At 48.3% G+C, this 27,404-nt stretch overlaps 1 protein-coding gene across 2 annotated transcripts in view; it reads right to left on the bottom strand.

Moving 5' to 3' along the window:
• Nucleotides 1-27,024, bottom strand: part of FAM91A1 (family with sequence similarity 91 member A1) — a 68,274-nt gene extending 41,250 nt beyond the window's left edge. For both annotated transcript variants that reach the window (XM_088453153.1, XM_088453152.1), the window contains exons 1-11: nucleotides 26,804-27,024; nucleotides 21,716-21,800; nucleotides 12,881-13,032; nucleotides 12,473-12,530; nucleotides 11,614-11,681; nucleotides 5,633-5,746; nucleotides 5,058-5,148; nucleotides 4,643-4,705; nucleotides 4,237-4,343; nucleotides 938-976; nucleotides 380-492 (exon numbers count right to left, since the gene is read on the bottom strand). In XM_088453153.1, the coding sequence (XP_088309279.1) occupies nucleotides 380-492; nucleotides 938-976; nucleotides 4,237-4,343; nucleotides 4,643-4,705; nucleotides 5,058-5,148; nucleotides 5,633-5,746; nucleotides 11,614-11,681; nucleotides 12,473-12,530; nucleotides 12,881-13,032; nucleotides 21,716-21,800; nucleotides 26,804-26,875 (962 nt within the window). In that variant the 5' untranslated portion in view covers nucleotides 26,876-27,024. The remainder of the gene's footprint in view (nucleotides 1-379; nucleotides 493-937; nucleotides 977-4,236; nucleotides 4,344-4,642; nucleotides 4,706-5,057; nucleotides 5,149-5,632; nucleotides 5,747-11,613; nucleotides 11,682-12,472; nucleotides 12,531-12,880; nucleotides 13,033-21,715; nucleotides 21,801-26,803) is intronic.
• Between the last annotated feature and the right edge of the window lie 380 nt (nucleotides 27,025-27,404).

Below are 27,404 nucleotides of genomic sequence, written 5' to 3' on the forward strand. Positions count from 1 at the left end.
CCCTGATAATGTAACGGGAATTGTGACATGGTTCATGATAACGTGGTTCGTGTTACATTGCGTTAAACCGCTGGGCACACCCGATTTATAGCTGCATGCCAAAGCGGCCGCAGGGGGCGCTTTAAATCCGTTGCAGACATCTGTTGTATTCAAACAACAGCTGCACCATCCCTTATACAACCGATTGTGAGAGCGGGCGTCATCACGAATCTGTCCCAGCCCTATCCTGGGTGCAAGAGACCCGTCTGAGGCCGTTTGCATGCGCTTATTTCAGAAAAGGCCACAATTTTATCTACGGTAGTATTTGTATTTACAGCACAAAAACATAACATACAAAACAGCAAAATGAGCATGAAAATATACACAGGACAATAATTACTTCAGTCTATTTACAGATGGGACGTTCCTCCAGGATGGGTGCAGCTGGTCAGGGTTGATCACTTGTCCCTTCTTGAGGGCAAACCCCAAACGGCAATACATGGAGACCGCATTCTGGAGACAGAAGACCGACACCACGCATTACATCGATGTGCTCCGACCAGAGTATAAATAGTCTCTTCCGCAAGAAATTGAACTGTGGTCATTTTCAATAGGAACCAAATGAAGTATTCTGATCAGATTTTACAGGATTATCATTTTGCAGCTGAAATACGTTAACAGCAGTTTGGGGCATGGCCTAAATGATCTTTAAAGTTCTTCTATAAACTGTATCCAATGTCGGCGGCCACAAAGAAACCAAAACAAACACTGGCCAGCGCTCTTTAGGCCACCGGCCACCGCTTCACCCCTGTGAGCAACACCCCTGGAAGCCGTTGCGCACAGTTTGCTAACTACTGCCCTAGTGAACTCCCACAAAAGTTTATTCCCTTGCGCCATCTAGTGGACTGCCAAAGTTATTGCAATAAGACTAGTTTCATGTAATAATATCATACTGTACCTTTACTAAAGACAAATCGATCTCCAACACATTTGCAAGCTGGAAAATAGACCACATGTGTAAAGTAAGATAGAGGTTAAATATGCATATCAACATATAATTACCGTATATACTCGAGTATAAGCAGAGTTTTTCAGCACAAAAATTGTGCTGAAAAAGTACCCCCTCGGCTTATACTCGAGTCAAGTGTAGCGCTGACCGGACGGAGTTCGGTCAGCGCTACACACTGCCAAACACACAGCCGCCGGAGCCGGCAGCTGTGTGTTTGCTGTAATCAGCTGCTGCTGCTCCCACTGCGGGAGCCATCTTCCGGCTCCCGCAGTGGGTGATGGGAGACACGTCGTCATGACGACGTCTCTCCCATGCAAAGCGGCCGGAGGAGCGGACAGCGGCGGGACCAGGAGCGGGAGTTTAAGGTAAGTGTTTTTTTTTTTTTTTTATTCTTTTCACGTCTCTCTCTACTAGGGGGGGGGGGGGGGGGGGACTACAGGGGGCACTACCAGGGGGCGATGACTACAGGGGGCACTACCAGGGGGCATTACTACAGGGGGCACTAAAAGGGGGGATTACCACTGGAGGAACTACAAGGGGGGGACTACTACAGGGGGCACTACCAGGGGGGGACTACTACAGGGGGCACTAAAAGGGGGGGATTACTACAGGGGGCACTAAAAGGGGGGATTACCACTGGGGGAACTACCAGGGGAGAATTACTACAGGGGGCACTACCAGTGGGGGATTACTACAGGGGGCACTAAGAGGGGGGATTACTACTGGGGGTACTACCAGGGGGGGATTACTACTGGAGGCACTGAAAGGGGGGGATTACCACTGGGGGCACTACCAGGAGGGATTACTACTGGGGGCACAACCAGGGGGAATTACTACTGGGGGCACTACCAGCTGCTGCCATTTCCCACACTAGGCTTATACTCGAGTCAGTAAGTTTTCCCAGTTTTTTTGGGTAAAAGTAGGTACCTCGGCTTATATTCGGGTCGACTTATACTCGAGTATATACGGGTAAGTTACATTTCCACAATACAAAGTTTCGTGTGAGATTGCATCCATTAATCAGAGTCTCCCACCCCAGGTCACAGAGTGCTCAACACATACTGACTCTATGGTTGAGACATTCACAGAAACAGGCTCAGGTTTTAATTTTTAATCAGTTAACAAGCTGATCTGCAAACCATTAACATGGCAGCCAGCAACTACTGTATTGTTTTAACATTGTTGCACTAAGTTTTTAGCTCTCTGAGCTTGTGAAGCTGGTCATACAATGCAAGTTGGAATGATTATCATGCAGTATATGGTACAGAACGATAATCGGCTGTCGGTGGGAAACTGCTAAAAAATGGTCATTCCAACGTGTTGGCTAAATCCAACATCTTTGATTTAACCGTCCCAGCCAGACTTTGAACATCCGGGGGTGGGGGTGGTGGTTTAAACACTTTTGTCCAACTGAACAATATTCAGCTACTTCTGTAAAAAACAAAACAAAAAACAAACCCTGATCTTAGCCAGCATTGGCGCTTCAAGCCTGGTGTTGGTTAAACAAAAATCAGGGGTGGGGTGGGGGGAGCGAGGGGGTCCACCCCTGATTCCAGGGTAAGCAGCACTGGGCTGTCAGCCTAGGCTAGTGGAATCACAGAGGGTTAGCCTCAGTGTAGGGGTCCCCCACACCATGGTTTCAACCAGCTGACACCAGTGCTCGTGTCCCCAGGGTAGTCGGGCCCACAAAATATATGTGGGCCACCCCTCCTGGATATTACCAGGGTTCTTCCAGCACCTGATGCCCAGTGGGTTCTAGGTAATAGTAAAAAAAAAAAAAAAAATAGAATGATGAACAAGTCCCAGCATGGCTTGATTGCCAAATGTGACTGTCAAGTATAGCTGGTACCTAGAGAAACATTTAATTCATTTTTATTCTGATTTTTTTTTTTTTTTACATACAGAAGTGGAAAAGGCGCCTGACTCCTGATATATATCAGACAACCTATAGCTGGAGGAAAAGCTGATCAGTAGGCTGGTCTGATAAAATAATGTTGGAAAGTGCACAGTCACACTTCGTCTAGTTAGTCAGATATGCAATCAGTCAGTCAGTTGTATGAGAAGTTGGATAGAGTTTGGCCAGCTTAGGTTTACATCGCATTCCAACCATAACGCCCGATAAATGCCCACTTGTTAAATGTGCAGCCACAACCCTGCACTTTATCAGAGAGTTCTCTAAGTCAACTGAAAGCATCACAAAACTTCGGTAATAGGAGAGCGCCCCCCGCGCAGAGCCCACGGGGGAGCGCCCCCCGCGCAGAGCCCACGGGGGAGCGCCCCCCGCGCAGAGCCCACGGGGGAGCGCCCCCCGCGCAGAGCCCACGGGGGAGCGCCCCCCGCGCAGAGCCCACGGGGTTAGGCTTTAGCAGTAGTCAGAGAGCTTTTCCTATCCACACAAATAATCTGACGCTTTATCTTGTGTATGGAAAAATGATCAGACACTGGTCACAAAGTGCCTCACGCTGGCCGTTCAGGGGGCGCTTAGCGGCCATCATGCAGAATAAAATGAGCCCCCTGGCATTTCCCCATAGGTGGGGTTTATCAGACACCTACCTACACAGGTAAAGGCACTTAAAACTTCATCTTTACATGAATACAATGTTAACACTTTCCACCATACACTGCAATCTGCAATCAGAGGCGCAGAGCATTTACACAGGTGTACTTTCCACCATACACTGCAATCAGAGGCGCAGAGCATTTACACAGGTGTACTTTCCAAGCCAGGACGTGTCTGCTCTTATGTACAGTCTGTCATATGCGTCCTCATAGCCTGTAATAAGTACATGTCCCCCAAGTACTATTTATATTTAAATAGAACGCATCTAAAATAAACCGCAACTATAGGACACACTCACAGAACTGATGCAAGTAGTAGGCTACAATCTCATAAAACAACATAATTATTGCAATATAATATATTCATATAATAAGAACCAAACAAACACCTTTCCATGTCCTCACTGTAACCACAAGTGCAGAGATAATCAGGGAATCGATTCTGCTCTGCACAATGTGGTCAGGATGTGATGGAGACACAGCAGTACATAATACACCACGACGGCTCTCATAGCATCTGCGAGAAACCACTATATTGTAATAATAATAGCAAGCAGAGCATAACAGCATGCAGAAATACACTGCCCAGGAACCAGCGGCAATCAGCCCACACACAGGGATCACTAATCTGAATTACTAAGGAAAGCAGCCGTTAGTGCCCCCACCAGGTGCCACGTGTGCCAGCTTACCTCTGCCACGTTGGTATGTTCATCTATAGAGACAAATATCTTGTAGAGAAGGGTTTCAAAATAGTCTCCTTGTAGCCGGTTCATCACAAAACCTTCAAGGGGGGGCACTGAAAATTCCAAATTCCCGAAATTATTATACTGAGCAAGAGGAGAACTTCTTAAAAAGGGCCAGTAAGAAGGGGCCCAATCTACGGCAGGATAGCACTTGGCAGACAGGTTATAATGCCCACAGATCTCCCCAGTCTTTTAACTAGAAAGGGAGGTGGGGATGGCAAACATACAGTCCTAATAATAACCCAGGACCCTGCATAATAACCAGGAGTAGACATTGTTGGCAAGTACCCATGACCGGGGCACAGATATCAGTGACAAGACAAATTACATACCCCAAGCAAGCGACACTCACCAGCTATGCAGCTGTCATCTGAAATGGGTACATCAAGGTATATAAATCCTTTATTATAAAGGCCTGAAAGATAAAAACTAGCTTTGTTACGGTCTAGTAAGATGGCAAAAAGATTGTACAGTCTAGTGTTTATTCTAGCACCCTGCACCTGTCAGAACCCGTGCAGTTCCTCGTTCCTGCCTGGGGTGTCGCTCTCTGCTCTGGTGCTTCTAGCACACTCTGGTCTGTATATTAGCAGCTTGTTGCATCAGCTGAGTGTGCTAGAAGCACCAGAACGACACCAGGGTGGAAGGAGGAACTGCACAGGTTGTGACAACCTATACAACTAAAAGGAGTAAACGGTTTTCTCAGATGTGGTTGCCAAATACACAAACCGCGTCACTAACCGGCATGGAGTCAGTGGTGTAACACTTACTGTGAACAACATTATACTCCAGAGAACCAGCCAGCTGAGGCCCAGAGTCAATGATTTTATCAATCGCTCTCTTCTCTCCCGTGCTGCAAATCTAGAGACAGAAACTAAACATTAAATGTTGTTATAGGTTTAACAAACCACTATTAGCCTCAGACCTGCCAGAGGCTCCGACAGATGGAAAACTGCTCAACTGCAACAGAGCCTCACATTATGTTATACAGGATATTTAGCGGATTGGCAAATGGCTGTTTTACGTGAAGGGGAAGATCTAGGTGTACAGAGGTGCAGTAAACAGCAGAAAATGCTATAACCTAAAGTAATAAAGTATTAAAAAAAAAAAAAAGATTGGTTTTCTTGAGAATTATTAATACAGTTACAGTATATTAATAATAACGCTTTCTGCCTCCTGTCAGTGAAATGAATTATAATGAGGATCTTGTTGCAGGTTATGTAACAAAAAAAGAACCAAAACACACAGAATATAACCTGGTGAAATATTTATTCTGCACACCCCCAGCATTTCCCACAGTAAGATTATTGTACTTCCCGTGAACAGCCAGTCTGGGGTTTGGTACCTTGATGTCATCCTCAGTGATGTATCCAGACTGCACCACCCACCAGGCCTCTATGGTTATCTCCACTGGTTTCACTGGCAGCAAGTCGCGAGCAGTTTTCCGTCGGAAGAATTTCTGTAAGGGAATATTTAAAAAAAAATAAAAATTCATAGTCGAGAACAGCAACAGGCGTTGCCGATGCCGTTTTCACCAGTTTTTCGTCGAAACTTCACCTTTTTTTTCGAAAAAAAAAATATGAGATATGGTAAGAACTTATCCTTGTTATCTCTATTTCTACGAAGTCCATAGGGCTCCACAGGATACCTTGGGGTATAGGTGTGACGTCAGTCATCGGGCACCAAAGAGTTAAGCTGTTAGCCTCCCAGGATGCACTAGGTCCCCCTCCTATACCCCGCCCCCGAGCAAAGGCACCTCAGTTAGTTACCAAGCCATAGGCCGGAGGAGGAGAAGGAAGAGAGAGAAAAAAGATCTGGACACACACACAAGAATCACATTCTCACTAGAGGGAGACGGAAAAACCGGTGACCAGAGCAAAGCCCATCTGCAGCACAGGTGCGACAGGGCGGGAGTCCTGTGGAACCCTATGGACTTCGTAGAAATAGAGATAACAAGGGTAAGTTCTTACCATATCTCATATTTTCTACTTCAGGGTCCATAGGGTATCCACAGGATACCTTGGGGATGTCCCAAAGCAGTATCCTTTAAGGGTGTGGACGCTCCTGTGCAGAAAGGAGAATCCGCCGCCCGAAGGAAGCATCCTGAGGGGCGAAGGTGTCAAACCTGTAATACCTCACGAAGGTATGGACAGAGGACCACGTAGCAGCCTTGCAGATCTGGACTGCAGAGGCACCACGTCGAGCTGCCCACGAAGGACCCACAGACCTAGTGGAATGAGCTTCAGAGAAGGAGGAACCGGTAGGCCTTCATGAAGATAAGCTTCAGAAATAGCCATACGGATCCAGGCTGCCAAAGTTTGCTTTGAGGCAGGCCAACCCTTTTTACGGAAGCCATAGAGGACAAACAAAGCGTCCGACTTCCTAAACGAAGAAGTGCGGTCAACATAAGTCCTTAAGGCCCGCACAACATCCAAAGAGGCCTCACCCACGGAAAGACCCGGTGAGTTAAAGGCCGGGACAACGATTTCCTCGTTAACATGAAACTGGGAAACAACTTTGGGAAGAAACTCGGGCTGAGTGCGGAGCACTGCCCTGTTCCCATGAAAAACGGAGGGTCTACAAGAAAGAGCCCCTAAATCAGAAACACGTCTGGCCGAAGCAATAGCCAGAAGGAATACAGTCTTAGCTGTCAGCCATTTAAGATCCACTGAGCCCAGTGGTTCAAACGGCGGTCCTTGGAGAGCCCTCAGGACCACAGCCAAATCCCAAGGCGCCACAGGTGGAACAAAGGGCGGCTGAATGCGGAGAACACCTTGCATAAAGGTGCGCACATCCGGGATTGTAGCAATCCTACGGTGAAACCAGACAGACAGGGCCGAAACATGTACCTTCAAAGAAGCAAGGCGAAGCCCATGATCTAGTCCCGCTTGTAGGAAGGCTTGTAGGAATCCGAGACAGACGAAACTCCCGCGGTGCATAACCTCTCGGTCGACACCACTGGAAGAACGTATGCCACACGCGATGGTATATCCTCGCGGAAGACGGTTTCCGAGCTCGCAACATGGTACGCACTACAGAGCTGGAAAACCCCCGGGACCTCAGCATGGCCGTCTCAACAGCCACGCCGTCAAAGACAGCAGAGTCAGGTCCGGGTGAAGGCAAGGACCCTGAGACAGAAGGTCCGGTCGTAGCGGCAACTGCAGAGGACTGTCCACGGACAGACCCTGAAGGTCTGAGAACCAGTGCCGTCCGGGCCACGCGGGAGCTATCAACAGGAGCGTCCCTCCTTCCTGTTTGAATTTCCGGATTACCCGTGGAAGAAGGGAGACCGGAGGGAACAGGTATGCGAACCGGAACGTCCACCGGACGGACAGAGCATCCACCAGAGACGCCCTTTCGTCTCTTGTGCGAGACCCGTACACCGGCAACTTGTTGTTGTGCCGGGACGCCATGAGGTCGATCTCTGGAAGACCCCATCTGTCCACCAGCAGTTGAAAAACGTCCGGGTGCAGGGACCATTCCCCGGATGAACGTCCTGGCGACTTAGAAAGTCTGCCTCCCAATTTAGCACTCCCGGGATGAAGACCGCTGATATGGCCGGAAGATTGCGCTCCACCCATACCAGGATCCGAGAGACCCCCACGAGAGCCGCCCGACTTCGGGTTCCTCCTTGCCTGTTTATGTAGGCCACAGTGGTAGCGTTGTCCGACTGGACCCGTACCGGGCGACCCTGGAGAACCCGATGTGCCTGCTGGAGAGCATTGAAGACCACACAGAGTTCCAAGATATTGATTGGAAGCTCCGCTTCTGTCGGCGTCCACCTGCCCTGGAACAAGTGTGGACCCGAAACTGCTCCCCAGCCCCGAAGACTGGCGTCCGTTGTCAACAGGACCCAATTTGGAACCCAGAACGGACGTCCCCCGCTGAGATGGGTCGTCTGTAACCACCAGGCAAGGGACAGGCGAACCTCCGGGGTGAGCACAATTGTCTGGGACTTCAGAGACTGCGGTAGCCCGTTCCACTTGGACAGAATAGGTGCTGCAGAGGTCTGGAGTGAAACTGGGCATATTCCACCATGTCGAACACCGACACCATGGAGCCCAGTAACCTCATCGCCGAGTGTAGAGACACCCGGCGACTGAGCAGACAACTGCGCACCCTCGACTGTAAAGCAGAGATCTTTTCCTCCGTCACGAAGATCCTCTGCTGTTCCGAGTCCAATAAGGCTCCGAGGTGCAGAATCCTCCGAGACGGGATTAGAGTGGACTTCTGCCAGTTGATTATCCAGCCGTGCCGTTGCAGTAGCGCAATGGTCAGGCCCAAGTGGCGTAGAAGGAGCTCTGGAGATCCTGCCACTAATAAAAGGTCGTCCAAGTACGGCAACATGCGGACTCCCTGCAAGAGCAGGGAAGCCGCCATGACCGCCATCACCTTGGTGAACACACGTGGTGCTGTCGCCAGGCCAAAAGGTAACGCCCGAAACTGGAAGTGGTCGCTGCGGATTGCAAACCTGAGGAACTGTTGATGGCGCAAAAGAATAGGGTCATGCAGGTAAGCGTCCTGTATGTCCAATGACACCATGTAGTCCCCAGGTTCCAGCGCCAGAATGATGGACCGTAGGGTCTCCATCCGAAACTTCGGTACCCGCAAAGACCTGTTGAGAGCTTTGAGGTTGAGAATCGGACGATACGACCCATTGGGTTTCTGTACCAAAAAAAGATTTGAATAGAAACCCTGGCCCCTCTGGGAGAATGGAACAGGCACTATAACTCCAGCCTGGAGCATAGTGTGCAATACCTTCCGCAGCTCCGTAGCCTTGTTCCGGTCTGATGGTAGACCCGTGGTGAAGAAGCGAGCCGGGGGTCTGTGCCGGAAGGAGAGGGCGTACCCGTGGGAGACCACCTCGAGAACCCAAGTGTCTGTCGTAGTGACCGACTAACACTGGGCGAACTGCAGCAGGCGGCCTCCCACTTTGGGATCCCCCAAAGGGAGGCCCGGACCGCGAACGGATAAGCCACCGCCAGGCGCCTCTGTGGCTGGTATCTTTTGCCAGGCTGTTTCCACGCCTCCTCTAAATGGTCCACTAACTGACCTGAAAGAGGAAAGACTGTGGCGTCACCCTTCACATCCTTAAAAAAGGCGTACTTAGATTTAGCCGCTGGGGGAACTTCGTCCTCAATCACCAAGGCTGTGCGGACTGCCCGAATAAGTTCAGGAATATATACCTTGGACTTAGCGTCAGCGTCCTTAGTATGGAGAGGTTCCTGATCGTAAGGATCCAGAATCTCCCCATCATCAGACGTCCCCTCGTCATCCTCATAAGGAGCAGACAGAGACGCCACCGGCCGTTTATGTGGCCGGATCACAGACTCCCCTTGCAACACATCCGACAAGTGCTGTACAGAACTAGTCAGCGAGTTAACCCACGCCGGCTCCTGAGAAACCGGGAGCGGGGAAATAGGGAGACTGTGGGGTACCACCAATTGTCGTGGGAAACCCTGCATGGGTGACGACACCACTGACTGCTGGGACAAACCCATCGGTGTAAACGCGGGTTGCGGAGCTAACTGGCCCACTAAGGTTGTAAGCGCCTGAGCGAAACAAGCCCAGGGCTGGCTCCTGTACAGGTGCTGTAACCGTAAGTGGCCGCGCCACGGACAAACTGCCAGCAGAGGCCCTCCGCGCTACCCTCCCCCTCCGCTAACGGTACTTTACACGTAGTACACTGTAGCCGGAGAGGAAAATCACTTTCAGACATGATGGCACCAAGTATGTGACCCCTCTCACCAATTATATATCAAATAGGCGAGAGACCACCCTGCAGCACCGCACCGCAAGGGCTTAGCAGAAAGAACAGGGATAGTAATAAAGCTGACAGTTTAGAAGAAAAGTTACAGGCAGCAGCGCTAGCACAGTCACATACAATGCAAAGAAATATCAATTCCTGCACTAACAGCGCTGATCAATCAACTACGCAGACACAGGGCCTGGTAGGACACAGCGCAGCATACACAGACCTGACCCAAATCGGAGGAGAGGTATGCGGGGGGACCCAGACCACGATGCTTCCGTCCAGGCTTCCAGCAGCGTTCACCATGCGTTCAGAGGAAGATGGCCGTCGAGGAGCAAAGAGGAGGCTGGCCTGGGGGAGGAGCGCTGCCACAGGACCAGTCGGCAGCGTGCAGAGAGGGCTGTGTGCAGCGGGGGAGGCGCCGGCTGTGAGACAGGGAAGGCGCGCTCCCCTGGCATGCATTTAAACCCTGGGACGCCGCAGCGCTACCGCTCTGCTGCGGTCCGCTGTCCCAGGGGGTAGTGGAAGCGCAGGTTGGTCGCCTGGCTCCACGCTGCAGCCAGTCCCCAGGGAGCCCCCTGCCTGGGGACTCAGGACCATGTGATCAGCGGGGACCCACCGCGGGACCCCACTGCTTACCTTTGTCCCCCTTGAATCCGGCCATGGTCCCGAACATCTGGGGTCACCGCTAGCTGTGACCCCAGATGCTCACCAGCATCCCCGGTTCGGTACCGGCGTTCTGGTACCGGCGGGGGTGTAGGGAAGACAGCATGGACGTCAGGACTAACTGTCCATGCTGTACATCCAGATGTGCAGCCACAGCTGCATAGAAGAAAGCTTCAGGGGCTCTTCTAGCCCCCACTCCGACAGGTGCACCCGACTCCGGCCGGGCACCAAACTAAACTGAGGTGCCTTGCTCGGGGGCGGGGTATAGGAGGGGGACCCTAGTGCATCCTGGGAGGCTGAAAGCTTAACTCATTGGTGCCCCATGACTGACGTCACACCTATACCCAAAGGTATCCTGTGGATACCCTATGGACCCTGAAGTAGAAAAAAAAGGTGAAGTTTTCTACGCTAGTTGAATATGGCCCATAGCCTAGAGTATTCAACATGTGGCCCTCCAGTTGCTGTGGAACTAAACATCCCAGCATGCCCTGCCACAGTTTTAGCATGCCCTAATAGTGAAACAGTGGCAGGACGCATACACATTTTATTACGCCAGAGTGAGTGCGCAAAGAAATATAAATGAAATATGCTACTAGAATTTCGGACCAGGCAACGCAGCGAATCAGAGGAGAGACCTAGTTCCATTCACCACACGCTGCTTGTAGAGCTGACAGCTGCCTCAGTGAGCAGGGCTAAGGGAATAGAGCCATGAAAGGCTAACGGAGATCACCTTATGATGTCATAGCTTCCTGGCCACACACTGCTCTTACAGCAAGGACAAAGGGAAAACAATGTCTGAACTACAGATATTCATTCTCCCTTGTAGCGGTGCTACAGGGCCTCCGGGACAGCTCTGGCTTTGTACAAGTAGGTTGTGAGGATGCCACTTACAGAATCGTTCTTCTTACCTTTGACGATCTGCACTGGTTCATCAGATCTATATACTGGTTCCTTCCTATACCAAGAAGTCTTAGACCTTTAAAAAAAAAAAAAAAACAATAAACCGTTACATACAAAACACTTATTGCCTTCAAATCGGTTTGTTTTATTTATTGTATAAGCTGGTCTCAAATTTGTGATTAGGTTAATGCGTTCAAAAGCCCTACTTTGGCCGGACTGTAGCTCGCATCTCCATACGGAAAAAATAAATGTATGTATATTTTAGGGATGTGCAGGCTCGGATAGGTTCGAGTTTGCACGTTGAGTTCGGATTTTTCCCTCCAAAAAAACGGAACTCAGAAAGAGGCTAAACGTCATCTTACATGGACGAACATCATCATTCCTGGACTTTTGACCAGGAATGATGATGTTCGTCCATGTAAGATGACGTTTAGCCTCTTTCTGAGTTCCGTTTTTTTGGAGGGAAAAATCCGAACTCAACGTGCAAACTCGAACCTATCCGAGCCTGCACATCCCTAGTATATTTTATATAGTTACAGTAAATGCGGACACCTGTAATTCTTATGGAGAAAATGCTGCGGAGAGACTATTTTTGTTTGACCATTATTTGTTACTAAAAAAAGTTCTTTCCTTTGTTTATAGACCAATTAGCTCTAAGAGATTGTTAGAACTTTTGGTAACTTACTGCTATTCTATTGTGTCGTGAACACTAAGCACCTACAACCTTCACAAGTAGCTACGATAACAGTTTATACAATCACATGTAAATTTACACTTGCGGCACCGTATAAAATCTGGGAATGTGGCGTAAACTTGTAAGTGACGATTTCTATACAAGACAACCACACACCAGGGCGCTGTACTCACAATCTGCGGCAGTAAAATTCGGCAGGGAGTCATAGCTCTTTTCACTATTCATTATATCCTAAAAACAAAGAAAAAACAAAGACTGTTTCAGCGTGTAACAATGGATTAGACGGAAATCCTACCTATTGTATTCATTCATCAAAACAGGGTCCAACGTGGAAAAGCAAGAGAGATATATGGGGCATAAATAGAATGTCCTATAGCGGCTAGCCAATCAAAATTGTTAGATTGCTAAAAGCAGCACAGAACATTTCAGATCAGCCAACTCTGGCATAAGAAAGTATGACGTAGATTGGGGAGGACAACATGTAGGCAGAGCACCCAGTACTGGCGGATGTAGCAATGGTAGCAGTCAGGGGAACGCATGACCAGTTTATACAGGTATAAAAGCCTCAGTATCCTCCTTACCTCCATTATTCCTATATAGTAGGAGAAGGGGGTTATCCGCAGACCCTTCACCATGATGTCAGACAGGTGGTAGGGATAAAGCATGAGATGCTCCCTGCTGTATTTCAGTAGCTCCTCATAGTATTTCCGCTCATCTTTCTTGACATGTTTCACTGCACACAAGAAATATACCATTAGCTCCGGTTTCTCAGTATTACAGGGAAACACCAACCTGCACAGATTTCCTATTTCCTTATCTAATATAAATCTGTTATGTAAATACATCTATCTAACACGTGAGCTGAGCAAATCTGCCTGGACTAAAGTTCTCTATGGACGTTTCTCTGGAGCTCCCCTTTAAATGGCTGAACAGAAAAATATAAATAGCAAAACAGACTTTTATTAAACACTCAGTTTAGCGTTTGTTGCAAGGAAGATAAAGTTACTTGTGCCTATATTAACAGCTTTTACATTGTATAATGTACAAAAAAATATAATGTCATCACATAGCTAAAAAAAAAAAAAAAAAAATCAGAGTTATGGTAGACTTACCTACATAACTCATTTTCTTTGAGGTCCATAGGGTCCACAGGGATACCATGGGGACATTATGGTTGGAGACCAGGCACCAAACAGTTAAAGCTTCAGCTCCCGGGATGCCTCGGTTCCTCCCCCATATATACCCCGCCCCCAGGCACAGAACTTCAATTTGGGTAACAAGCCTCAAGGCAGGCGAAGGAAAGAGGAGAAGGAAGAGCAATCGTACACCAGAAAACACACTTACACAAGAGGAGGGAAAAAAATTACCCATGCAGCCAGGTGAATCAGGGTGGGTGCCCTGTGGAGCTCGAAGAAAAGGAGTTATCTAGGGAGGTCTACCATAACTCTCTATATTTCTTCTTCGGGGTCCATAGGGATCCACAGGGATACCATGGGGATGTCCTAAATCAGTTCCCCTATGATGGGGGACACTCCTGAGCAGAAAGAAGAACTCGTCACCCAAAAAGGAAGCATCCTGAGAGGCAAAAGTATCAAAGGCATAGAACCTAAGAAAAGTGTGGATAGAAGACCACGTGGCAGCCCACATTTGTTCCGCAGAGGCACCACGACTAAATGCCATGATGGCCTTACAGACAGAGTAAAATGTGCTCTCACCGTGCTTGGAACAGGGAGATCAGCCTGTGTGTACACCTGAGAGATAGTCATGCATAGCCACCTCGCCAGAATCTGCTTGTTAGCTGGCCACCCTCGTTTGTGAAAACCATATAATACAAAAAGAGCATCTGATTTTCTAACAAAGTTTTTACACTCCACATAGATATGGAGAGTACGAACTACATCCAGGGAGGCTTCACCTATAGAAAGTTCTGGAGCCTGAAAAGCTGGAACAACAATTTAGTTATTCACATGAAAAACGGGACACTACCTTAGAAAGGTAACCCTCCCTAATACGAAGCTTTATCCTGGTGAAAAATAAAAAATGGGGAGCGACAAGATAGCGCTGCCAATTCAGAAATCGCGAGAAGAAAAAGTGTCTTCACTGTCAACCACTTCAAATCTACAGAGTCCAGAGGTTCAAATAGGGGAGCTTGTAGCCCTTTAAAGTACCAAAAAGACAAATCCCACGGTGCTACCGGTGGAACAAAGGAGGCTGAACTCGTAGAATTCCTTGGAAAAAAATTCTAACATCTGGTAATGAAGCAATCTGACCGTGCACTCTCAAAGCGGCCAGGCGGAAACCACTGTCTAAGCCCGCCTGAAGAAAAGCCAGTACCCTGGAAATCTTAAACACCTTAGGATCATATTTCCTATGGGAACACCATTGACCAAAAGAATGCCAAACTCTGTAATAGATGTGGGCAGAGGCAGGTTTCCGTGCCCTAAGCATTGTTTGAATTACAGAACTGGAAAAAACAAGATTTAAGAACCACGCCGTCAAAGCCAGTTGAGGTAAATCTGGATGGCGTCTGTGGTGAGAATAACCCAATTTGGAATCCAGAACGGGCGCCCTTTGTTTAGATGGACCTTTCTCAGCCATCACAGGAGGGAGTGATGAACCTCTGGAGTGAGAAGGACCCACTGGTACCTTATTAGATGATGCTGTCTGTTCCAGCAGGAGAGAATCAATTTTTGCAGAGGCTTGGAATGGAACTGAGATTATCACACCATGTCGAAGGTGGATATCATTGATCCCAAGACCTGCGTCTTCTTCGCTTGCATAGTAGCTTGCGTATTTGCAATTATAGGCCTTTGGCAGAAACACCCTTTGCGCCCGAGAATCCAGAAACGCTCCCAGGTGTACTATCTGCTGTGTTGAAGAAAGTGATTATTTCTTCCAATTGATTATCCAGCCGTGCCCTTGTAGGCAGGCTATGGTCAGTTGAAGACTGCTTTGTAAAAAAAAAACGTAGTCTGTGCCAATATCAGAAGGTCGTCCAGATATGGCAGAATTCTGACTCCCTGACGTCTGAGATAGGCCGTCAGGACTGCCATTATTTTGGTAAGTACCCGGGAAGCTGTAGAGTAGCTATTATCTTATCCAACTCTGCTCCAAAAAGTACCTTTCCATAGAAAGGTGAGACTTCCAGCACCCTCTTTGATCCTGTAAAAGCTTTCCAGGATCTTAACCGGAGGGCCCTGCGTACCACTATTGAAGCTGCTGATGCTTTAGAAGCTAAAATTCCAGCATCTTCTGCAGCTCCTCCCAGATAGGATTCCGCTTCCCATATGTGGGAGATATACATCCTCTGTTCTCTGGTAGCATTCGGGTAGAGAATCTTCCAATGCTCCCGTCCTTTCTTCAACAGCTTTGGCTACCCAGGCTCCAGCCACAGCTGGACGTGTAGCAGCCCCCGATGATGAAAATATTGCCTTAAGACACGCTTCAATTTTTCTATCTGTGGAATCCTTCAGAGAAGATGCAGACAGAATAGGTAGTGTGGCATTTCTGAGTAAATGCGTTACATGAGCATCCACAATAGGAGGTTGCGCCCTCTTAGTACATACAGAAGCTGGAAAAGGATACAACAAGGTTATTCTTTTATTCCCATAAAATAGTTTGTCTGCCTCATCCATAAACTCTGTGAGCAGTTCAGATACAGGAAACTCCGTTTTAGCCTTCCGGTGGTGAATGAACATTGGAGCCTTCGTACTATGAGCTGGTTCATCATCCTGAATATCTAGGACTGATTTACCCACCTTCACCAAAAGAGGAACATCCACTGCAGATCAACTACACAAACACAAAGGAATGGTAGGATTTAGAGCACTATATGCCTTAACCAAGGGAGAGGTATACAGGGTGACTGACCCAAACCCTCCTGAGACCAATAGCTACAGAGAGCACTGAGCATGGACCGTGAGTCTCAAATACACGTGGAGGGTGGGCGGAGCAACCAAGATACGCAAAACCCTTCGTATGGACTGCGCCTGAGTGAGGGGAGGAGCTGCCTGGGGAGCGCCTACCTCCACTAAGCAGCATTACCCAGCCAGGTACGCTTGCCTCGTGGCAGCAGATGCTTCACTACACCATCAGTGTCAGACGATAAGGCCCTGGTGGTGTAGTGAGGACGCAGACAATCCCGGGCCCAGACTGCAGCAGCTTCTGGTGACTCTCTAACACCAAAAGCAAGGACTGATAGGCGCGATTCCCCGTAAGCAAGGAATCGCCTTACCCGACATCTCCGTGCGTCCGGTTGCCGTCCAGGTCGCAGCATAGCTGCTAGCAAGCTCAGCTGCGACCCGCCGGAATCACCAGCCCTGTTACTGGTGTTGCGGCCCGGTGGATGTTCATGGAGTCGCAGTATATGCATCTTAATTCAGACACTTAGTACTGCCAACCCAAAAACATAAAATAAAAGCTTAGGCCTGCCTGAGCACTACCCTGTTACAAAGGTGTGTCTTGATCCTGCCGCACCAAACGAACAAGTGACATTCTGTGGCTGGGGGTGGGGTGTATGTGGAGGAGGGCCCAAGGCATCCTGGGAGCTGAAGCTTTAACGGTTTGGTGCCTGGTCTCTCCATCCATAATATCCCCCATATCCCTGTGCATCCCGAAGAAGAAAAAAAAAAGTCCAGAAAGATTGGGGCAGCACGGTTGGCTTAAGATGGGTACACACTAGACAGATATCTGCAGATGATGGTTGTGCATACACACTGAACAATCATCATGTGTTCTCTGTGTTGAAGGGGAGCGGGTCCAGAAGGCCGGGTGCGTGTCGCGCCCCCCTCCACGGAGCTGCAAGTGCATGGGTGGACGGCTGATCACCCGTACACACAGCACGATGCCCCAATATATCTGTAGATATATTGGGTATCGGCTGTGCAGCACAGCAGACGCGATATGCCAGTGATCAATGTCGTTCACAGACATATCGCTGGTACAGACGGGCACCCGATATATTGGCCGATGAATTGATAGATCTGTCAGTGTGTACCCAGCTTTAGGGAGCACGGAGGTCAATTCCTGACCAGGGCCCTATCTGTGTGGAGTATGTATGTTGTTCCCGTGTCTGTAGGAGTTCCCTCCCGCACACCGAACACATACTGCTAAGTTATTTGGCTGCTGACAAGGTGTGGTAGGGGGTATAGAGTGTAAGCTCCACTGGTACACAGCCGGATGTGAAAGTCTAAACAGCCTCTGTAAAGTGCTGCGTAATATGTGCGCGCTATACATAAATAAATACATTTTAACAGACTTGGCACTGTAATTTATAGGGGTGTCATGAAAAGTCGACAATCAGAATGTCGACAGGGTCTTAATGTCGACATGAACATTCGATTGACAAATATGTCGACATGGTTAAAATGTCGACATGTTCATAACATGTGGACACCAGAATGTAGACGTACATATTTTTGCATATTTTAGCCTAACCCTAAAAATAAAACACAAAAAAAAAATAAATGTACTGGCGACGTAATGACTGTCAACATTCAACCACTTACAAACCCTACTGGGCTGAAGACTGAAAAGCACACACCAGGAATTAGGTAGTACATTACACGGTCAACACTATAAATGGACATTCAAAGAGCCCAACACTATATGCTTGCTGGACATCTCATCCCAAAACCACAGGCAATACTATGGAGCGGCCCCACCACTCGCAGCTGTAACAGCTGCCACTTCTGGGAAGGCTTTCCGCTAGATTTGGTACCATGTCTCGGTGAAGACACAAGGGCAGTAGTGAGGCTGTAGGGTGACAAGGCCTGGACCGCAGTCATGGTTACAACTCATCCTAAAAGGTGCTCCATGGGGTTAAAGTGAGGGCTCCACGTAAGTTCTTCCGCATCAAACTCTACATACCACATTTTGTTTAATGGCCCTCGCTTAGTACACGGGGGCACTGAGTCACGGGCTAAATATGTAACCTATGTGTCCTTACTTATTGACCGAATAGAGAAGTATTGTTTTTTAGTGTTCTCATTTGAGAACCCTGCACCTGTCACAACCTGTGCAGAACCTCTCTCCTGCCTGGGGTGTCGCTCTCTGCTCTAGTGCTTCTAGCACACTCAGCTGACACAACAAACTGCTGATATACAGGCCAGAGTGTGCTAGAAGCACCAGAGCAGAGTGCAACACCCCAGGAAGGAAAGAGGTGACAGCTGCAGGGTGCTAGAACGATTACTAGAGAAGTATTGTTTATTTTATTTCCTTTCAATTTTACGGTCAACATTTTCTACCATTTGACAATTTTGTTCCTCTCTTCCTGCTGTTCATTTCCCCTATTATTTGCCATTGTTGATGTTGCAATGCATTTATGCACAATTATAGATTGCAAAATACACATTCTATGCATCAGAGTCAGTGCCTTGCATTTGGGAACTGCTTTTTCTTTTTTTTGTTTTGCAGGTAGCCTAACACATAATAATTAAACTTTGGTTTTACTAAATTATTATTATTTTTTTTAAACAAAATCATTTAAGAGTTGCTTACTGACTGCTGCCATATTTCTGGAGATACCTGTTCTACATGCCTGATCACAGACGATAAGCAATATACCCGTCGCAGGTGATGTATGCTGCGGCACTGTTTTGATGTGGTGTGTATTTCCCTTAATGTGGCTGATATTAGAGTGTGTTAGCCACATGTGGAGAGCCTGCAGGGAGCAGCCGCTTTTACCAGCACACCCCCCTGTGTCTCACAGTCTGACACACCGTTCCTTTGTGCACAACAATTCAAGCTGAAAACAACATCGCTGTCTTACAGACCAATCACTGCCAGGTGCCATGGACACAGCATCGGCGCCTGCCAGGAACAACAATAGAATTCCTAATCCGCAGGCAGGTGGTAGATGGAATAGACTCTCCGTAGGCTGAGCGAGAACGCATCAAGGAGTGTTACTAAGTGGTGTGTGTTACAACCTAGAAGCTCATCTTAGGCACACGGCACCGAGACAGGAGTTAAAATGTGCAAAACAGACTAATCGGCAAAATGACTTCTATCCTATATGGAATCATTTTCTCTAGTAGATTATATATAGTAAGCCCAGCTTCTGCAGCGAATGCCATCTTCAAAAGGCAAAGAGTCTTTAGCTAAAACTAAATAGCGCATCCTGCTTCCAGTTTAAAAAACAAACAAAACACAGGTGAAGCTTTCCTTCAATATGATAATTCTGCCAATCACACAATTCTATCTACAATACTATACGGTCATAGGAAGTACTATCCCTAATTATCTTAAAGTCATGGCCCTAGTTCCCCTCTCTCATGCACCACAAGCTCGCCATCTTGCCATCATCCATAAACTTCAACCTCTGCTCTACACCATCCAGTCTCACACTTTTTGCCTCTTGAAACTCTTAAAGGTACGTATCCACTAGCAGAAAGTGGAACGACAGTACGATTACAACATCAGAATCATACAGTCGTTCCTCATCCCCTGCAGTGCCCACACTGAACGATATGTCACTCTGTGCGGCCTCCCTCCCTCATCCCTGAACATGGTCAATCTGTCATTATCAGCAGATTGACCGGAATGTTCAGGCGATGATTGATGTCGGAAACGTCCAGCGGTCGTTTCCGACATTTCCATGCCTGATTAATGAGCGATTGAACGATATAGTGATCGTTCAATCGCTCATTTTAATCGGCAAGTGGATATCCGCCTTTATCCCTTCATTATCTCCCACCTTGAATACTGCAACTTCCCACATCTACCTCCCACTTCCGTCTCTTCTACATTCCATCCTTAACGCGGTAACAAGACGGATCTTCCTCCTGCAGCTGCACCACTATGCTAGTCCCTACACTGGCTCTCTGATATCTCCAGCTAGTAAAGGCAGCGGCAGTGATTGTGGATGTAAACTCCGTTTTATCTGTCCGCCTGGCTAGGAGCATTCTGTAGAGCGCAGTATGTTCAGCGCTGTAAAAGTAAACATTGTTTGACCTTGACCATGTTGATTTAGAGTTAAGTAAACCTTCCATTTGATTTTGACCACAATACTCAGCTCACACAATGAAAACCGTGCACCGTCATCTTAGTGTGCGCAGGAGAGATCCATTATGTAGGACACAATCCTGTACACACAACAATCGCACAAAGTAACACAGAATACACCAAGCACATTCAGATGTAAACATCACAATACTACGAGTCATTAGTGACCTATTTTAGTCTCGCCAACTATGCAACATCCAGGAATAAAACATTTAAAGCGTATTTCCCACCTGCACAGAGGAATTGGTCTCCGTATTTAGATCGATCGATTCCTAGCCAGGCAAATATAACAGGTAAATCCATTTCACCCATGTACTTTCACACAGAGAACACTGGCCCTGATTCATTACCATTCACAACTGTGACTGCAATAGCAATTACGCACGCAGTTCAACTGCGATAGTATGCTAATGCATTTACGATCGCTTTGCCATCGCAGCACTACACAAGGACGCCCACTTTACCTTGCACAAACCCGTAATGTTCAGCAATACTGCAAAACCATCGGTACCATCGCAGCCTCACGCACACTTGCACAAGCTCTGACCTTACTCAGGAATTGCTATCTTCATCGTACACTATCAGGCCTCAGGCTGCGTTTGGCATCACAGTGGATAATTAATGCACGCCCATAAAATGGCGTTCCAACGCACTGGCACGCCTGCGTTTCACTGACCACCCACACGTCACCACCCGCAAATGGCACTTCCTGTCACTCTGCAATGGGTCTGCGTGGTCACTGCAATCGCAGTCCCGATCGCCGTGGCCGGCTCGTGCAGTGCGATGCATGTGCAGTACGCAACAATCGCAGTTGCGAACGCCAATGAATCAGGACCACTGTTGGGATCCTGCAAAGGTGCAGAGCCATAGGTACAAAAAAAAAAAAAACAATCTATTCGGATAACATCAACGCGCCTTACACCGTTACACAGCAAATCAGAGGGGACAGAGCCTGTACAAGGAAGTGAGGGCAGTAACTGGTGCAGCCTTGTCCTGACAGGCGAACAACAGGGACAACCTGCAACACGATTTAGCAGCGTGAGAAAACATACTCTCCATAAAGAAAGATTTATCCACGGGGCATTGAACCAGGAAAGGTCGGGAATTTATGTGGAGCCGAGTAATTAATATATAGTTCTTCAAAATTTAAGCAATACTCCATAACCTATACATTTACCGACGCGAAAAACTCCCCATATATCAGAATGCATACATGAAATAAAATGTTTAGCTAAAAGGACCTGATGCAAACATTAAAAATATAAAGTGCTTTGCAGACAAGATCACATTCTAGACAGGTTTCAGTATGTTATATCAATGAGCAATTGAATTTTACTTCTGAGGTTTCAGATGCGTCCTTGTCAGTATAGAAGGGTGCTGCTGTGCATTTCAGGAACCGGGCCTGCGCCCCTTACCTAAATTACTCCGGTACCTCAGCTGGTTCCGGATACTGTACAGCGTAACGTGCTTCTCATATTCCTTTTGGGAGTTTCCCAGGCTCTAATAGAAAGAAGACAACAAATGAAAAAACATCAAAAAGGAAAATTTGACTCATAACCTAGAAAGTGCAGCAATGTGTGAGAGGTTATTCTGCCCTTTCCCAGTGCTATACAAGGGGGATTTATTCTGGGGATTAGCACAGGCTGTAATAAGTCAGCACTGCAGGAGAAAAATTCATGGATGGAGGGGGGAGTTGTGAGGACAAAAATAAAGTTTAATTTACTTATGCATTAATGTACAAAACCACCATTTCTTCTTTTATATACTGCAGCCCTTTTTACTGTAAAGTATAATTCTGCATTATTGGAACAGTACTAAAGCACACTTTTAAATAGTCAACTCCTGTGTTTCAAGCTGGCGATCTAAAGCTGGAGCGCGGTCTCCCATCCCCTCACACCAGCCGCAACGTTTTTAGGACAGCTCCCGTCAGTGTTGGGTCCCACTGCACGTGTCTGACTGGGGACCTTGTAGGTTTGTTCTATAGATCCCTTAGTACCCCTATAAGCTACAGTACGAAATAGATTTATGTTGATAAACAAGATGACATTAATCAAGGTGACATCTCTGTGGGAAATATACCCATTTTAATAGTGTCACATTGAAGTGAAGATTTCAGATCATGAATTTCTTGCTGCTTACCCCAAGTTTAGGCACCACCACTAACAGAATCTACAAGGAGGTGAATATGAGTATTGCAGGGGGATTCACACACTGCAGGTGCTACTTAACTGTATCGTAAGCTTAGGAATACTTCTAACTATACACAGAGAACCCCTTCATCCATCTAAACTAGCAGTCCCACATAGGTCTTTTATTCTTACAATAACAAGTTCCCTTTAAGCACCTAAAAGCCATTTCTTTTTAGATGTCCTTCTACAAATTCTCCTTTTCAACATCTCTCTGGAGATGATAAAACATGGCTGCCATGAAGGGCCCACCAGGAGAAGGCATTGGTAAGGGCCCATGCTTAAAAAGTGTGGCCAGCCACCACAGGGAATTGGCCAACCATTATAGAGGATATAATCTACAAACAACATGGATACAACTGTACATGGTCTGTTCATCCATGTCTCTGCTCTGCCAGGTAACAGACTCTGTAATAGAGTAACAATGTATAATTCAAGTGCACTGTCTGACATTAGAAGAAGGGGTTGGGCCCACGCAGGCAGTGGAGCCCACTGGGGATTTCTCCTGTAGCCCTGTGGGCTGGTCCGATCCTGCTTTATACGTTGCAAGACAGGCTAAACATGGTGTAAAATACACGGCCATGTGACGTGCATTTGTTATTAGCCTTTTGAAGCCAGTGGAGGCCACTGCAGGTCCTCACCCCAGCCCACAGCGCTTAGTTGCAGCAAGTATGAGTTTACAAAACATACATTGGAAAAAAATGCAACATTAGCAAAGTTCTCAATATGGCCCTCATTCAGACCCACTCGCGAGCGGCTGTCCGCTCGCAAGTGGGTCGATGGTCTGCACTGCGCATGACGGAGGGAGCTCCGTCGTGCGCATGCGCGAGACGCGACGAGCGAAGGACTTTCCTTCGCTCGGAGTGTCTCATCAAAGGGGGCGTGCTGTCGATGTTGACTGACAGCACGCCCCCTTTGGTGGGCGTGCCTGCCAGACGGAGGCGTTCCCAAGGGAACGCCTACCGTCTGAAGCCGGCCCCACTGACATCACTAGTGATGTCAGTGGGAGTGATTTTGGCTCCGATAGAGCCAAAATCACTCCTGGCCTTGCGGTTGAAAAACTCAACCGCAGGCTTTTGCTCGCAGTTTCGATGGTCGCGATGGTCAAGACCATCGCGACCATCATCCTGCACGCTCGTATATGCTGTGGGTGGTGACCCACAGCTATACGAGCGTCCAGGAGGACACTCCATATTAATGGAGGTGGGCCCTGATTCAGAGCGAGCTCTCTGGTCAGAGCGTCCGGCTCTGAATCAGGGCCTATATTCCTACCCTGAGCTTTCCAGCACCTATTATAAAGGGGCCCAATAGGGAATAATGTTATAACAGGGTGGCAAAAGACGCAGGTCCACGCTCTGCAGAAGCTGTGGAATTCACAGTAGTGCTTCCATTTTGGCCACAGCAACTGTGGCTTGTGGTAGTTTTGGGGGAATGATTCTGGAACAGCCTTGGCAGCTACCATCTCGGACAGATCTTCTGCATTAGGCACCTGTTCTGCATCCTGACTCAAACACCCTCAACAAATACTATAGGACTAGAAGACAATCATTCTTTGGTGCAAAACTAAGTTGTTTGATCCATCAAGGCACTCTTGCAATATGGATCAAGGATGCCTTTGGGCAGGCCTACAAGGGGAGAGGATGTAAGGTGCCAGAAGTAATAGAGGTGTAGGCTCACGGGCATGCACGACATGGGCTTCAGAGCACACGTTAAATGACCTCAGTGTATATGTAATGTAATACCCTTGATCACCCCTGGCTCATTGCTTGACGACGCATCAAGTTCCACCATAGACCCGAGGATTCCCTGGCACCTGAAAGGACCAGGCTGTGCGTCCTCTGTATCCACACTTATAGATCTAAGGGTCTATTTACTAAGCTGTGTTAGGAGAAAGTGAACGGTGATAAGGTACCAGCCAATCAGCTCCTAACTGCCATGTCACAGGCTGTGTTTGAAAAATGCAGTTAGGAGCTGATTGGCTGGCACCTTATCACCGTTCACTTTATCTCCTAACACAGCTTAGTAAATAGCCCCCTCAGTCTCTTCTGCCGCGGAATATCTTGAAAGTTCAGCTACTGAGCAAATTACATGGGTTCCAGGGTGTTGGCATCAATACAGGAAAAGTCGTTTGTTTGGGCTACAAGGGATACATTCCGCTAATAAAAAGGTCCCATACAACTAGTTAGAAACTTATTGCATACTTCAAAGGCAAGGTGATGCGTTTTGCTAGTTCTCTCCCCTCCACCAGGCTCTATACCAATATTGAAAATAAAGCACCCATAATAAGGTGGCTATCTGGGAACAACGCTCTTTGGTGCAAAGAAGATTATCCTGGTGCTGAGATTCTCAGCAAAGCAGATGCCAGCATGCACACAAGCGATATGGCGATCCACACACAGGTGTGACCCTTAAACATCGTACAGGTGGTGTTACACTCCTGGCGCGCTCAAACAGGAATAGGAGGACCGAGTCTTCAACCTACATTTGGTACTTAGAAGTAGAAACTAGCTTAGTGCTGTTCAGACTTGTCCGCAACAAGCAAGTCACTTGACTTGCCTCAGTCAGCTGATATACATGAAAGACACCGAAGAAGGTAGAGTCACACTAAGGGCCGGATTCAATTAGACGCGAAAAGCCGAAAAAGTTTCACCTATTGCCACTTTTCACCTGCTTGCTTCTTATCTCCAAATTCAATGACGGGACCAATTCGCCTGAGCGAAAACTCAATGCACTGAAACAGACAGAAAAGTGCAAAACCTCTATTTTTGTGATGTAAATGTGGGGAATTGATTCAGAACACATGCCGCAAATTCACGTCCCTAACAGGCGAATGCGGCGGAAAGTACAATAGTTGAAAAGTCTCCGACATTTCGCGTCTTATTGAATACGATCCTAAGTGCCTTATGTACTTGTCTGAGAGATGCAGACACCGGTGCGATTCCAGCGTGTTAGCCCGTATTTTTAAAGCACTAATAATTTAAAAGACAAAACCAGGTCGGATTTGCCTTTTAAATTAGTGCCGCTTTAAAAATACGTCCATCTTGCCGGAATCACGCCTGTATCTCGCAGGCTATTATATAAGCCCCCTCTATATCTTCCAGGGATCTTTCTTTTACCTGTCTCTGCTCAGCTGCCTACAGTGTTAACCCAATAGTGGATGGCTGCCATGGAGGTGTAAAGAAAATAATGACCATCAGATAGACGGATGATTAACAAGTACTTAACTAGCTATCTATACATAACATTGAATCCTAAATGTGGGATTTTGGTTTGGAGATGCAATACGACAAAGCAGGAACGGACAGCGCTACAATGAAGGGAACATAGGCAGTAGCCTAGGGCTCCTGTGGTTAGGGGATCCTAATACACCGAGTATCAGGTCACCCATCCAATGTTTTCAATGTCCCTGCAGAGCCCCAACACAGAGAAGGAGATGCTGGCATGGAGGGGAAGCAGTCGGCAGGCTCTTACCTGAGCGACGTTCAGGTCCCGCACAATGTCAATGACGGTCTGGGAGAGTGGTGCTAAGGGAGGAAGCCTCAGCCCAGGGACACTGTTCCGAGACTGGTATGGGATGCTGTCCCCACTTCTTCCCATCTACTAAGGTAAGAAGCATTGTTGGGGTGCGGGAACGGACTGTGAGAATAGGAACTAGGTGCAGGGTGGCACAGGCCAGGAGATGGATTTTACTACACTTCCATTAGTAGAATAAAATAAATTATACACATAATATATACACTGTATGTATGACAAGTGATTAAGAGGTCAGGGGGTCCCCAGGTGAGAGGCCAGTGGGGCCGAAGTGTGCGGTCGGGGGGGCCCCAGGTGAGAGGTCGGGGGAGGCCCAGGTGAGAGGTCGGGGCGGGGCCCCAGGTGAGAGGTCGGGGCGGGGCCCCAGGTGAGAGGTCGGGGCGGCCCCAGGTGAGAGGTCGGGGGGGGGCCCCAGGTGAGAGGTCGGGGGGGGGCCCAGGTGAGGTCGGGGGGGGCCCAGGTGAGAGGTCGGGGGGGGGGCCCAGGTGAGAGGTCAGGGGGGGGGCCCAGGTGAGAGGTCAGGGGGGGGCCCCAGGTGAGAGGTCAGGGGGGGGGGCCCCAGGTGAGAGGTCAGGGGGGGGGCCCCAGGTGAGAGGTCAGGGGGGGGGCCCCAGGTGAGAGGTCAGGGGGGGGGCCCCAGGTGAGAGGTCAGGGGGGGGCCCAGGTGAAAGGTCAGGGGGGGGCCCAGGTGAGAGGTCAGGGGGCCCCAGGTGAGAGGTCAGGGGGCCCAAGTCTGCGGTCAGGGGGGGGGGGGCCAGGTGTGAGGTCAGATGACCCAGCCATTACCTGTTTGACGTTGGCCGGTAGTTTGGCCCATGGATAGTTCTGTCGGATATGGAACTCCACGTCTATGTTCATGGTTGCCGCCGGCACACCCCGGTCAGTGTCTGACACCCGGCCTGAGCATCTCCCCCCCGGCTGTCAGCGGCCACTTCTCCCCGATCCCTGTGTAACTTGCTGGCAGGCTGCGATGATGCTGATGCTCTCGGTGGGAAGTTACTTCCTCATTGGAGAATGGGCAGGGTGACGTCAGGCCACGTCACTTCCTAGAGGGCGGAGCCAGCACTCGGGCCGCACACATAGATTTCTGGTCGCTAGAGACCCAACTGCCGCCTGTCACATCGTCTCCTGGGATGGAGGCGGCCATGCTCCCGTAGATGGAAATACAGGCCTCCTGTTTCCACAGCTTATTATAAATAATGCCCTAAAAAGTGTCCTAGTAGTACGCTGCACATGGAGTTTAGGTCACCTACTACTGTATAGCCAACTATTACTGGATTACGGTCCTGAATCAGCCTTGTACGCTATTGCATTCGCAGCAACGACCGAGCTAGCAATGTGTTTGCGAAAATATGATAATGGCTGCTGACAGGCTCCCCACCTGAAA

The sequence above is a fragment of the Taudactylus pleione genome, unplaced genomic scaffold (assembly GCF_031769625.1).
Source record: "Taudactylus pleione unplaced genomic scaffold, aTauple2 ptg000571l, whole genome shotgun sequence".
NCBI classification, from domain to species: domain Eukaryota; kingdom Metazoa; phylum Chordata; class Amphibia; order Anura; family Myobatrachidae; genus Taudactylus; species Taudactylus pleione.